Source organism: Aedes aegypti, chromosome 2 (assembly GCF_002204515.2).
Source record: "Aedes aegypti strain LVP_AGWG chromosome 2, AaegL5.0 Primary Assembly, whole genome shotgun sequence".
Lineage (NCBI taxonomy): Eukaryota > Metazoa > Arthropoda > Insecta > Diptera > Culicidae > Aedes > Aedes aegypti.
The window spans coordinates 145,195,767-145,208,597 of NC_035108.1; the positions used below are offsets into that span (position 1 = coordinate 145,195,767).

The window sequence follows — 12,831 nt, forward strand, 5'->3', positions numbered from 1 at the left end:
GGTGCCGTCGTCAAAGTTTCAGAATACTCTAATTTCTGATTCAACTTCTCTAAATACTCTAATTTTGGTCCAATTTTCAGAAACATAAATAAATAAGTAGTTGATTTGTCTGGTTATATTGTTCAAGGGCATTTTTCGGCTATACAATTAAGAAAACCTTTGCGTTGAATATTTGAAAAAAAAACCTTCGCCATCGTTTCGGTCCTTGTTGGGACCTTCTTTAGGGCTCGATTTAAAACAAGTTAAAAAAACTTGTTTAACTTGTTGTTTTATATCGAGCCCTGGAAGAAGGTTCCAACAAAAGGTTTTTTAGACTGTATAGCCGAAAAATGCCCTTAAGGTGAAGATAAATCGAAGCCAAACCTCAAATTTTCAAGAGCACGGATCTGAAGAATTAAACTTCCGTTTAAGCTGAAAACTTAGTCGATTGGTCACTAGCTGGTGGTGACCAATCGATTAGGTTTTCAGCTCAAACGGATGTTTGGTTCTCCAGATCCGTGCTCTTGAAAATTTGAACTTTGGCTTCGATTCATCTTCACCTTAAAATAAATAAGTTATAACACAGTGTTCACAAGACGAAAAAATTACCAATTGATTTCTTACGTTTTTTTTTTAAATGGAACTGGTAACGTTTTGGGTTTGTTTGGGTCCGTTTTTCCTCACTGTGGCATCGCTTGCATTGTGAGACCGAATCGAATCTGCCGCGGCACTAACCGCACACCGACCGGATACTATAAAATTAATTGTGTACGTTTAAGGTGAATCGCTTAGTGTTACTGGTGGTGGCACCGACCGACCGATTGACGACGACGATGGCGAAAACGACGACATTATGTCGTTGGTGATATGGTGTGGGTAGACCGAGTGTGGGTAGATGAGAAGGTGCAGTAGCGAAATGACGAGTTGTGCCGAGCACTACGGCTGTTGCACGATGAGTGCAAGCTAATCTGAATTAGACATTTATCGGATGAAGCACAAATTTTACGAAGATCACTGCAACTTGTATGAAAATGCAATACAGATAATAACGGGTAATGGTTAATTATAGAAAAGGTACACAAAAAAAAAATAATAGGTAAATATGTAGATTTGCAAACGTTGTGAATATTTTTTTGCTTCCTTGTCGGTCAACCCATTATCCCGAATGTCATAACCGTGGAAATACCATTGCCCACACGGAGAATTTGTTTTACCTAAATTTTGAGTTTATTTTACCCAAAGTTAAGTGTATCGATTATACTTTTAACCCAAAATTACTCGGTATTCTCTTTCTTCTAAATTAATGTTGTCAAGAGAGAGAGAGAGAGCTGCATCTACCCAATGAGGGTACTTCGGCCCAATTAGCTAAATTTGGGTAAATGCAACGATTTATTAATTTTGTCCCGCTATCAAATTGAAGATATCTTCGGGAAAAAACATCATCCAGCATGTTTTTTTAATAATTAAATTAAAACTTGAAGATCTTCAATGGTACATGTAAGAACTTTATAATTTTCCAGGAATTGTAACAAATGTGCTGCATAAGCTACTTCAACGTTTTTTTCAGGAATTTTGATTTAAGAAAATATTTGTCTACGATTTTTTTCTCATGGCCTCCTTCAGGAATAAGTCTACAGATATCTTCAAATATTTCTTATTAAACTTCTTCATGAATAGTGTCTAGAAAAAAAAATCCATGTGTCAGGATTTTTTTTTTCTAAACATTATTTCAAAGACATTTGCTTTTATGGGCCCCGATAGCCGTAGCGGCAAACGCGTACCCATTCAGCAAGACCAAGCTGAGGATCATGGGTGTGAAACTCACCGCTCGAGGATCTTTTAGTGAAAGAAATTTTCTCGACTTCACAGGGCATAACATATATTCATACCTGTCACACGATGTATACATGTGAAAATGGTCAATTGGCAAAGAAGCCTTTCAGTTAATAACTTTGGAAGTTCTCATAAGTATACCAAGATGAGAAGCAGACTCTTTCCCGGGTGGGACGTTACGCAAGAAAGAAGAAGAAGACTTCATAGTTTCATACTTAAATTTGCTTATAAATTTTAAATGACAAGACAAAAAATGCATAGTTGTGTATCGTTATGTCCACTTTGAATCTATAAAAATAAATATACAATAATGAAAATAAGTAAAATAACTGATTTTTTGTAAGCACCCCAAGTTTAAGTTTAAAATTCAATTTACTATACTCAAATGAGAAATTATCACATGTGCTACAAGACTCATATCCATTAACCCAACCATGAACCACATTATGAACTAGCTTTGTATAAAATAATAGTTTCATAATATTGTTTGTTTAACAATACATATTTAGATGTGTTATGTTTTTTAATATGTTCAAAAAGCATCCAAAGTTTCTACATTATATATATTTTTTTAAGGTTTTGGTGGCCCACGAAGGTACGATGCTGTCATCTGGGAAAAGTTTACTCGACGAGTAAAGCTTCGAACATTTTCCTGTCAAAACATTTAAATGCATGTACCAAATATACTACAATAGTTACCTAATTAAAATCTGTTCAGTAAATGTCGATCAACTTTTCTAACTCCCATACTTTTTATGAAAATCTCTCTCTCACACAATTTTTGTTTGTTCTAGTGGAACAAGATTCATAAAAAATGTGTAAACATTGGTCCACCACAAAAACAAGTTAACAAACTCTGGACAGAGATGGTCATAAAGAATGCGTTATTTTAACAGTTTAACTGTTCGACTCCAACATAACCTTGATGTGTTTTTTTTTCAGAATGTTGATACGTGATTTGAGTTTAATATGCCTAAATTTATAACAAGGTAGAATCCGTTTTTCATTTTTGAAAAATTAAGACCAGTTTTATAGTTCAAAATAAAGAAAGTTCATGAGAAAATGAAAGCACATTATTCTTTTTTGTAATTTCTCATCGTAATAGGCTGTTTTCCATCACGTCAATCTGTCATGAAACGGCCTACTTTTCTGTACTGTAGTATGCAGTGCGGGAATAGTCATTACGCAACTGAAACCAGTGTTGTAATGATTTATTACGCAACGCTTTTTCATTACGCAACTGTTTTGAGTTGCGTAATGAATCATACCACAACAATTTTTCAGAAATTGTAAAATAATTGTGAATGCTTTCCGATACAATATCTGATACCCTCAAGTGGTCTTCTACGAAATCGCAAAAAAAGTTGTACTTAGCTCGTTGCAGAACTCAATTTTTACAGCACTCGTCGTAATTATCCTACTCGACAAGTCTCGTAGGATAAATTTACGACTTGTGCTGTAAAAATCATTATTCTGCAACTTGTTCCGTAAACTACTATTTTGCAATTTCTCATCGTACTAGGCTGTTTTTCATCACGCCAATCTGTCATGAAACGGCCTACTTTCCTGCACTGAAGTATGCAGTGCGGGAATAGTCATTACTCAACTGAAACCAGTGCTGTAATGATTCATTACGCTACTGTTTTGAGTTGCGTAATGAATATAATTTCTGATACCCTCAAGTGGTCTTCTACGAAATTGCAAAACAAGTTGTACGTAACTCGTTGCAGAACTCGAGTTTCACAGCACTCGTCGTAATTATCCTACTCGACAAGCCTCGTAGGATAAATTTACGACTCGTGCTGTAAAAATCATCATTCTGCATCTTTTTCCGTAAACTACTATTCCCTAACCGAAATACATTAAACGTATTTTCATTGAATTAATTTCGGTATTGAAAAGAAAACTGCTTCTGAAGTTTGTAGCTGATGACGATGATGGATTTTTGAACATTAACATGATTATTAATTACGATTCAGCCGAAAATCTCTCATCATTTAACGATTTGTCAAACAAATCAAATTTCACACCTTTCAAATCCGTCTCGCTCGAAATGAGAATTTCATTCACCATTCATCATCAGACCACCTCGTGTGAATGTCGTTTGTCGTGAAAAAGTTATGAATGAAAAAAACACGATTCCCGAAATCCAAGGCCAAAGTAATTTTATTCAGCTCAAACTAAAAACTTGTTTCTATCCATGTTTCCAGAAACCTCTTTCCCAACTTAAAGAACATCTTACGCACAGCGACCGGAGCTGCTGTCGTGTGTATCTTTCAGTCAGTGGACTGGACAATGTTCTGCTCCCGTGAGACTCTCTGTTAGCTCCGCGCAAATATTCATGTGTACCAAACCAACTTGTCTGTAATGAGGCACGTGAGTTGCGGGGGCATACATGTAGGTATATAAGAGACGGTCGTACGTAAGACAAATTTCGGGATTTTTCAACCCCCCCTCCCCCCATGATAAGATTTTTAGTATGAAAATCCAAAATAAATTGTATGGCGCGTAAGAAATCTCAAACCCCCCTCCCCCCATAATCCCTTACGTAATTAATGGACAGCCCCTAACAAGCTGGAAGAACTTGTTTTGCGTTCGTGTAATGTTTTGAGTTTTTATTTGGATACGATCGGCCCCGGCTACTGAATGAAACTTGTAATCTTCTGAAGCCCTGTCATAAAAAAATCTCACTGCAAGTATTCACTTGCATCGGCAATGTGCGTAGGTGTCGCTGTCAATCTGCTAACCTAAATCGGTGTTAACGGCCACGGTCACGAAACACGAATGTTAGTCTACGGGACCGAATCTAATTTACATGTTCAAGAATTTTCATGGCGTTTATTTTGTTTGCATCCGTCTCGTCGTGGTTGAGTTCAATCACAGTCGACGTCGTCTGACGACGGGTCGTGTTTTTTGCTTCTTGCTTCATTCCATGTTTGTTTTGATTTTGCATTTACGGGGTTGGAAAAGTGTGTGTGATATTTCGATGTTGAAAACATGTGCTCGTGAGAAGGTTAGGGCTCTCTTTTATGTGATCACACATATACTCGGGTAGTCGATGGTCAATGCGACAGTGTGAGTTTATAGCAAGATTGAGTTACTTACACTCAAAATGCAAAAAGAAAATCACCAGGTAAATTTCCATCTGCAAAGCTATATACATATAATTGGATACTTAAAAACGAAGTTTTCATGAACTCCAAATGATTTGTATTTTACTGTTATTGATGAATCACATAATATTCACCGCACTCCCACATATTGTTTTTGTTGTTACTTTCTTTAAAGCTCGGCGTAGTTGAACCCACATAATTTATGTGATTTTTTTCAACATATATTGGAAGTGCACGTGGAAAATATCTGAAAACTTTTTTTAGTGTAAAGTTCCACGAAGAAAAAAATGTTTCAAAGAACATGACTTGTGCACAGTTGAAATATGGAATCGTGTTGATATTTTATTGCTCCTGTTCAAATTCTTGATATAATAAACGCCTCACAAACGCACGATTTTATAGCAAGTCGATAAAGAAGGATTGGCTATTCTATATTTTTAGCTGGGCGTGTGTGAGTGAGAAATAGGTTGTGGTGTGGGCAGCAAAAAGCAAACGCGAATGTCAATGTTCCTTTGCATAGACGCTACATCAGTCTCAGTATAACATTTTTGCGTTAATCATCGAGGAAGATCACCCCTCACGCGTGATTTGAGAATCATCATCGTAGTCGTCTTCAATTGCAAAGTTATCTCTGAATTCGTTAATGATTTTTTCTGTATGACAGAAAACTTCGGGAATCGAACTCACGATCGACTGATCATGAAAGTCGTTTCTTACTAATGTATCCACAGTCGCACTAGTTACTTCTACCAACCATGAAGGTACCAAAAGAAACTACTGTCAGATCGGAGCAAATCATGGAACCACTCACTCGGTGGTAGTGGAACACCTTCAGTATAATTGTTAGAGATTGTGTTGTTTCATCACTCAGTAGCAATAATTCTGCGCGTATCGCCATCAGCAACTAGGCTCGAACATGTGACATTAGGATTAACAATGTCATGCCCGAACCAACATGGCCCTGCGCGAATCTCACTACGGGAAAGAAAATCTTCTGATAACTTACCTCGCGTCGTGGAAACAGGAACTGCGTTCTAAGCTTTGCTATTGACGGTCTTGGCTGATTGATTACCATCTTTGAGTGTAGCACTTTTTTCGGTTTCGAACACAATACACAATTTCACTCTACTAAGAGAACGTCTAGAAGCCCGTTGTTTGTTTTCGTCACCTGTGGGGTTTCGAACGCATGCAGAATATTAAATCATTGAGAGCTAACTGATCGAATGATTTTACAGGCCGATTCTTGGGCCGTGCCTTTTTCTACTCGCTTCCAAGGGGTTTTCCCGGACGACGACGGATGAATGTATTAGAAAACGGTCGATGTCAACGTACCTTCGAGTATAATTATAGAACGTACGGCAAACGTAGTTTTATATGTCGTGTTGCATTCAATACCTACTTAGCGCATGGAACGATTGAATGCAAACGAGAACGATTCCGGTGGATGTAGGAAAGGATGTTTTGCGTCACTATATTTTTCAAAATGCATGGGACGGTTCTACAGTGTGCATAAGAGATAAGAATATAGAGAATACAGGTGAAAGGAACGGTTGAATGTGCGTCAATTTGTCCAAGCTTTAGGCTGGATCACCATAAGTAACAGGTACCTAATAAAATTTGCAAGAAGAAAATCCCAGGGTTGGTCTTTGTGGTCAGGAAATGCTACGACGTTTATGTTTCTGAAGTAAACTAAGGCGAAGCAGCTCTATCACGCCAGCCTATTTTTTTGTGCAATAACTTTTCCACTTCCTTTGAAATTCGCTCCGCAGTTGCTGGTTTCTCTCAAACAGTGGTTCCCAAAGTGAGTGATTTTCAGGTCCAGAAGGATCAACATTTGAAAAGTTCAAGAAATGACATGCGAAGCTTTCAGTTTGTTTCAGTTATTAATTTAGGCGTTCTCGGGATACTATGCACTATCAGGGCTATGTGCACTTAGTCAGTTTTTCATAAATAAACAAGTTTTGAGTTAAAACCACTATTCAGATTGATGAATTGTTGCAAATTGTAAACACCAATAGGTGTTGATACATTTTGAATAACTAAACAGGGAGAGAGAATAATAAATTAAAAAAGCACGGTTTCGATGTAATTTTTCCGATAATTTGCTTGTAATTTTGAAAGTGATGTATTGGTATGTTTTATAACCATTAACCAGAGTGAAGAACTAGCCAATCTGAGTTAAAATTTACATCAATAAAGATAAAAGTACTTTTGAACAGATGGCTAGAGACTGCGTTAGTTGTTGATGAGTAGATTTGGCGAAATGACGCAAAATGAGGTCTATATTCCATAAGATTTTCTGTTAAGTCTTCGATTGGGAAAACATGCACTACATTGATCGGGGCAGAATGATCCATTCCAAAATAAACTACAATCATGGAAGTAAGATTATTTGAAGTTTTATCAAAAACATTATGCACATTGTATCATCTTGTAAAAGAAAATATTCCTTAACTGGTGCACTATTTTTTTTTATCCCAGTTCCTCTTAATATTTCGGTAATTCAATTTTTCATCATTATAAAAAATACTATGGATTCCTGCCATTTCATCTTACTCTAGCCGTTTCAACTTACTCAGCTAACTTCAGAAACTTTACATTCTTGCCAAATGGAAATCACTTCCGAAACATAAAACAATCCTGCCGAAGCTTCATCATATCGTCCAATCAGCTTGCTTATTCTATCAGTAAACTTTGAACAAGTTACTGTTTTGATTCATATTACGGACACTTAAGACCTCAGTGAAGTATAACTCAACGAAACAATGTAAAATAAATCATTCTGTATAATTATCAAGCCTTCAAAACATTTAACTTTCGAATGGTGGGTAAAGATTTTGATTCCACTACATGAATAAATTTAAATAAATAGAAATATGCGGACTTTTCATGATTCTTATTCCGGACGCATCCTTACCTTTACCTCATATTCCGGACACTTTGATTCTAATTCCGGACAGCTCATGAAAATCATAACTAGAAAAGTCAAATCATCAATCAAAATCGTCAAACCACTCAAGAGACTGCATTTGAAGGATGGAAATCAATTCGTCGATGGACCAATAGCCGATCAGCTAAGAACAGATATTTGTTTAACCTCTAAAAGACGTGGACGACTTTGTTGCATTCTTTTACTCATATATTTGACTCAATAGACCAATTCCCAAAAGTGGATTAGTTGCATCTCCAAATACATTCACAAATATCTGGATACCGTTGGCAAATACGGACACAGGGCAGGAAATGTAGAGTACACCTCCTAATGCACCTGTTTTGGTAAAAATTTCAATTTATTTCGAATATTTTTATAATGACGTATATGAAGGTAGTATGTAGGAAGTCTTGCGATCTTTTGTGGAACATTTTCGAACCATATAAATAACTTGACCTTTTGACATGTTCAACTTTCTCTTCTTATTTGAAAACCAATGCTTCATTTCTCATCAAAATCCTCTAAAGATTCTCATGAAAGCCCTCTCAAAACTATCATTAGTTTCTCATCAAAATCATCACTAGATTCTTATCAGAATTTCCTCAGCAATCTCATCTAGATATTATGCAATTTCCCATCAGAATCTCCTCAGGTTTCTCATCAGAATCCTCTCAGAATTCTTGTCAAAGTATACTTCCTAGAATTCTCATCCGAATCTTCCCAGAGTTCTCATCAGAATCCTTTCAGACTCGCATCAGAATCTGTGGAGTTTGGATAATCACCTGGAAAGGAACGATGCTTATACAATTTACCCAGGCAAGTGTCGGTTCGCAAGTGAGGCAGCATGAATGCATCTTGTGGGCAACTGACAGTAATGAACATTCAGAGACCGGCTTGCTGTGATCAATTATATTGCCATTCTCCAACGTAGTGGTTTCTATATCTCACAGAATCTTCTCATGGTTATTATCAGAATCATTTTCGTATTCTCATCTGAACCCTATACAGATTCTTAGTCAAATTTCCTCCGGATTTCCACCATGATCTTTCCAAGATTCTCATCATAATCATCCAAGGATTATTATGAAATCCTTTCAGATTTCTCATATGAATACTTCTAGGATTGTCATCAGAATACTTCTACGATTGTCATCAGAACCTTTTCAGGATTCTCATCACAATCTTTTCAGGATTCTCATCAGCAGTCTTCCAGAAAATTTCTCATCAACAAGAATTCTCTTCCAACAGTCTCATCAGAATACTCATAGATTCCCATCGAAATCCTTTCAGGATTCTCATCAAAATCCTTTCGGGATTCTCATCAAAATCCTTTCGGGATTCTTAAAGAAACTCTTCCAGGATTCTCATCAGAAACCAGAATTTTCATCATAATGATTTCTGGTCTCTCATCATAATCGCTTATTAAAATATTTCAAGATTTTCATCGCGTCTACCAAGATTATCATTATAATATATTCAGGATTTTCTTGAGAATCACTCCAGGATATTCTTCAGAATCCTTTTGGGTTTCTCATCGGATACCTTCTAGTTTTGTTGCTAGAAACCGTCCAGAATTTTTATCAGAATCCTCCAAGCATTCTCGTCAGAAACTTATCAGAGATCTCATCAGAACATTTTAGGATTAGCAACATAAACTGTAAATTTCGAGAATTGGTCTTTTGAGTCAAGCTTTTTAAGCGTTAAGATCGAATAATAAAGCCAAGCGGTATCACTTTTATGTCATCTTGGTTTTGTAGCAAAATATATGGAAAGTACGAAAAAGCAATATCGTAGTTTGACAAAAGTATCATATTTTTCTTTTGAGGAATAGATCAAAAGCTTGCGATTGAAGTTCTTAATTGTTACTTTATTGAGTTTGATAGAACCATGTGTATTGGTGTGGTTTGTCTTAGTAGTGCTACTATAGGTACAATAGTTCTACTATAGATGCAATGGAGCTTAACTTTTAACCAAACTTATTTATTTCCATTTACTTAGATAAATAGCACCTCACCCACATGGCAACAATATTTTGCAATGATTTAAAGCAAGAGAGCCGTACAACTAGTGCGGTTATAGAGGACTGTCTACTAAGGGAACACCCACTCTATTCAAAAATAAACAGGACAAAGGGAAATTCACGGTTACGCCGTCTAAGAATGATTAAAACGAGTTTTATTTTAACTAACAGTTTTGACACGGGGATTGTGTTTCCTTCAGGGGAACTGTAATTTGTTTAATTGTTAATGCTGTTTTACAAATTGGTGTTATTCATCTTACATTAATTTATTGTTTTTAGTCTAGTGTTTGGTATTATTCTAACTCTCCTATATCTGGATTTTTGTTGGTACATGCTGTGAAATTGGATATTGTTCGTTATGATGTTGTTTTGTCTGTGAAAAAAGACGAAATCAGTAATGTAATCTACAAAATGTCCTGTATATAACTACAATAGCTGCTACATAGGTATGACTAGAAATAATTTACGCCGAAGATTAGCAGGACATAAATCAAATGTAAATAAATTGCACAGATGTAGAACATGTATACAAATAATACTATATTACTAGATCAGTAACAGACATACTTGAAGAAACGACAACAGTATTAATTGAACATTGCATTGAATACAATCACATGTTTAATCTAAAATAAACAAAACTTATGGATCACAGCTTCAAACAATCTACACTTTTATCTCTTGAAATGTGCAACATTACAAACATTAACAACACAGTCAAACGAACAGACGTAGATAACCTAAGTACATCATATGCAGGAGTACCTTATAGCATAAAGAACACTAATGGAGGAATTTAGTTCACTAGCTGGTGGTGACCAATCGATTAGGTTTTCAGCTCAAACGGATATTTGGTTCTCCAGATCCGTGCTCTTGAAAATTTGAAGTTTGGCTTCGATTCATCTTCACCTTAAGTGAAAGTACAGTCGCCTCTCCACATCTCGATATCGTAGGGACCATCGAGATAGGGAGAGATCGAGACAAAGAACATCAATTTAATGAACACTAGATCGAAAATCACTCCGTTACTAGGAAAATAATAAACAAATAAACTTCATTTCGAGTTTCCAAATTGTTCTGAATCGCTAAAATCTGGTCTAGTAACCTTAGATAATGTTCATATCGACATATGGAGAGAAAATTGAGAACAACAAATCAACAGGAACATATCGAGATATGGAGATATCGAGATACGGAGGATATCGAGGTATGGAGAGAGAAATCGTATGCATAATGAAGGGACCGAAGCAATCATCGACATAGGGAGAGATATCGAGATGTAGAACATCGAGATGTGGAGAGTCGACTGTAGTTCCATTTGGTGAAAACACTTTTTTCTCATAAGTTGATTTTTTTGGACAATGGACCGATGCACGAGTTCACTATCTGACGTTTGAGCGGTGCCGTGTTATTTATGTGACCATGGCAATGAGTGAATTCGGCACCGCTCAAACGTCAACTTATTGAACCGATGGACCGATGCACGAGTTCACTAATCTGACGTTTGAGCGGTGCCAAATTCACTCGTTGTCATGGTCACGTAAATAACACGGCACCGCTAAAACGTCAAAAAGTGAACCCGTGCATAGGTCCATACAATAACAAACAATTTCATTTTACAGCATGTACCAACAAAAATTCAGATATAGGATAGTAAAAGTTAGACCAAACATCATACAACAACGACAAATTAATGTAAGTCAAAACTCAAATTTTAAAAACACTTTTAACAATTAAACACATTACAGATCCCCTGAAGAAGACGTTATACTCGTATTGAATTTATCTTAATCATTCTAATACTACATAGTCCTGAATTTCACTATTGAACGATACAGATGATTTCTCCACAGGACTTTGAATTTTGCATATTTAGCTTATCACAGTTCTTATCTGTAAATCGTACATTTTAGATTAATCATCAGGTGATAAACTTCCTTCAAGAGATGGTGTTCCTCAAAGCAGCATTCTGGGACCAATATGGTGCAATATATACACATCTGTTTTATCTGAGTCACCTCAGGGATAACATTTTTTTGAGGATTACACAGGCCTTTCTGATGACAAAGCCTGCGTGTCATCCGTACTAGATTGCAAAAAAGTTTGCATTTTTTTCATACTCAAGGGGACGAAAGTCAAAATAGCTCGAGAAACACTGCACTCAACCATTCCACCGAACGGCGCGCAGTCAATATTTGCACGTGTTCGATATATTTTTATAGGTTCTGCCATTAAAAATTGTTCGTGCGTCAATGCGTGTTGTATTGATTTAAAAACACCCTAGCTTCCCGGAGTTCATGTCTCCACTTTCCATGTTAGATCTCGATTTCATAAGTTGTGGCGGCGCTAGTTTGATGCGCTGCAGAGTAGATTTGCTTAAGTTTGGAGATCTTGCTGTCGGCTACCGGATGAGTCCGGTTAGATCGGTAGGTATCAGCCGGACAGCAGGAGCTCCACCTCATTTCGCTCAAGTCGGCGTTCGTTGTTTGCTGCTGCTTTTGGGTGAACTGAGATGGTGTGTTTGGTAAATAACGCACGTATTGACCCGCAATCTGGCGATGCGAAAATGAGAATAACACTCGAATAAACAACAAACTCGAGTTGATGATTCTGGGAAAAATCACAAAAGTCGTTATTTATTGATGTCCGGGATTTTAAATTGGATCCATTAGAGCGTATTGGGTGTGCGTTCGATTTTGAACACAAACAAAATTGATGACGGTGGTATTCACCTTCTTCTTTTCTTATTTTTTGTTCTTATCTTCATTACTCAATGCAAGAACTTGGTCTGGTGCTTAAGTATTATTTTTTTACTGGAATAGTTCCTTATTAGGTTGTTGCATATCATTGGCCGTTTTGGTAGAATAATCTTTTTAACGATTCTCCACATTCCTATCGAAGTTTCGCTCTGCCTATCTAACTGAATCCTGCAGGTATTAACTGAAAGGCTTTGA

General features: G+C 36.6%; 1 protein-coding gene across 5 annotated transcripts in view; it reads right to left on the reverse strand.

The window, feature by feature from the left end:
* LOC5565670 (sterile alpha and TIR motif-containing protein 1) overlaps window positions 1–12,831 on the reverse strand; it is a 151,031-nt gene that overhangs the window by 70,132 nt on the left and 68,068 nt on the right. For 2 of the 5 annotated variants that reach the window (XM_021842623.1, XM_021842621.1), the window contains exon 2: window positions 5,932–6,093. The exons of the other annotated variants lie outside the window; for them this stretch is intronic. In XM_021842623.1, coding sequence (XP_021698315.1) covers window positions 5,932–6,000 — 69 coding nt within the window. In that variant the 5' untranslated portion in view covers window positions 6,001–6,093. The remainder of the gene's footprint in view (window positions 1–5,931; window positions 6,094–12,831) is intronic. 5 annotated transcript variants of the gene reach the window in all.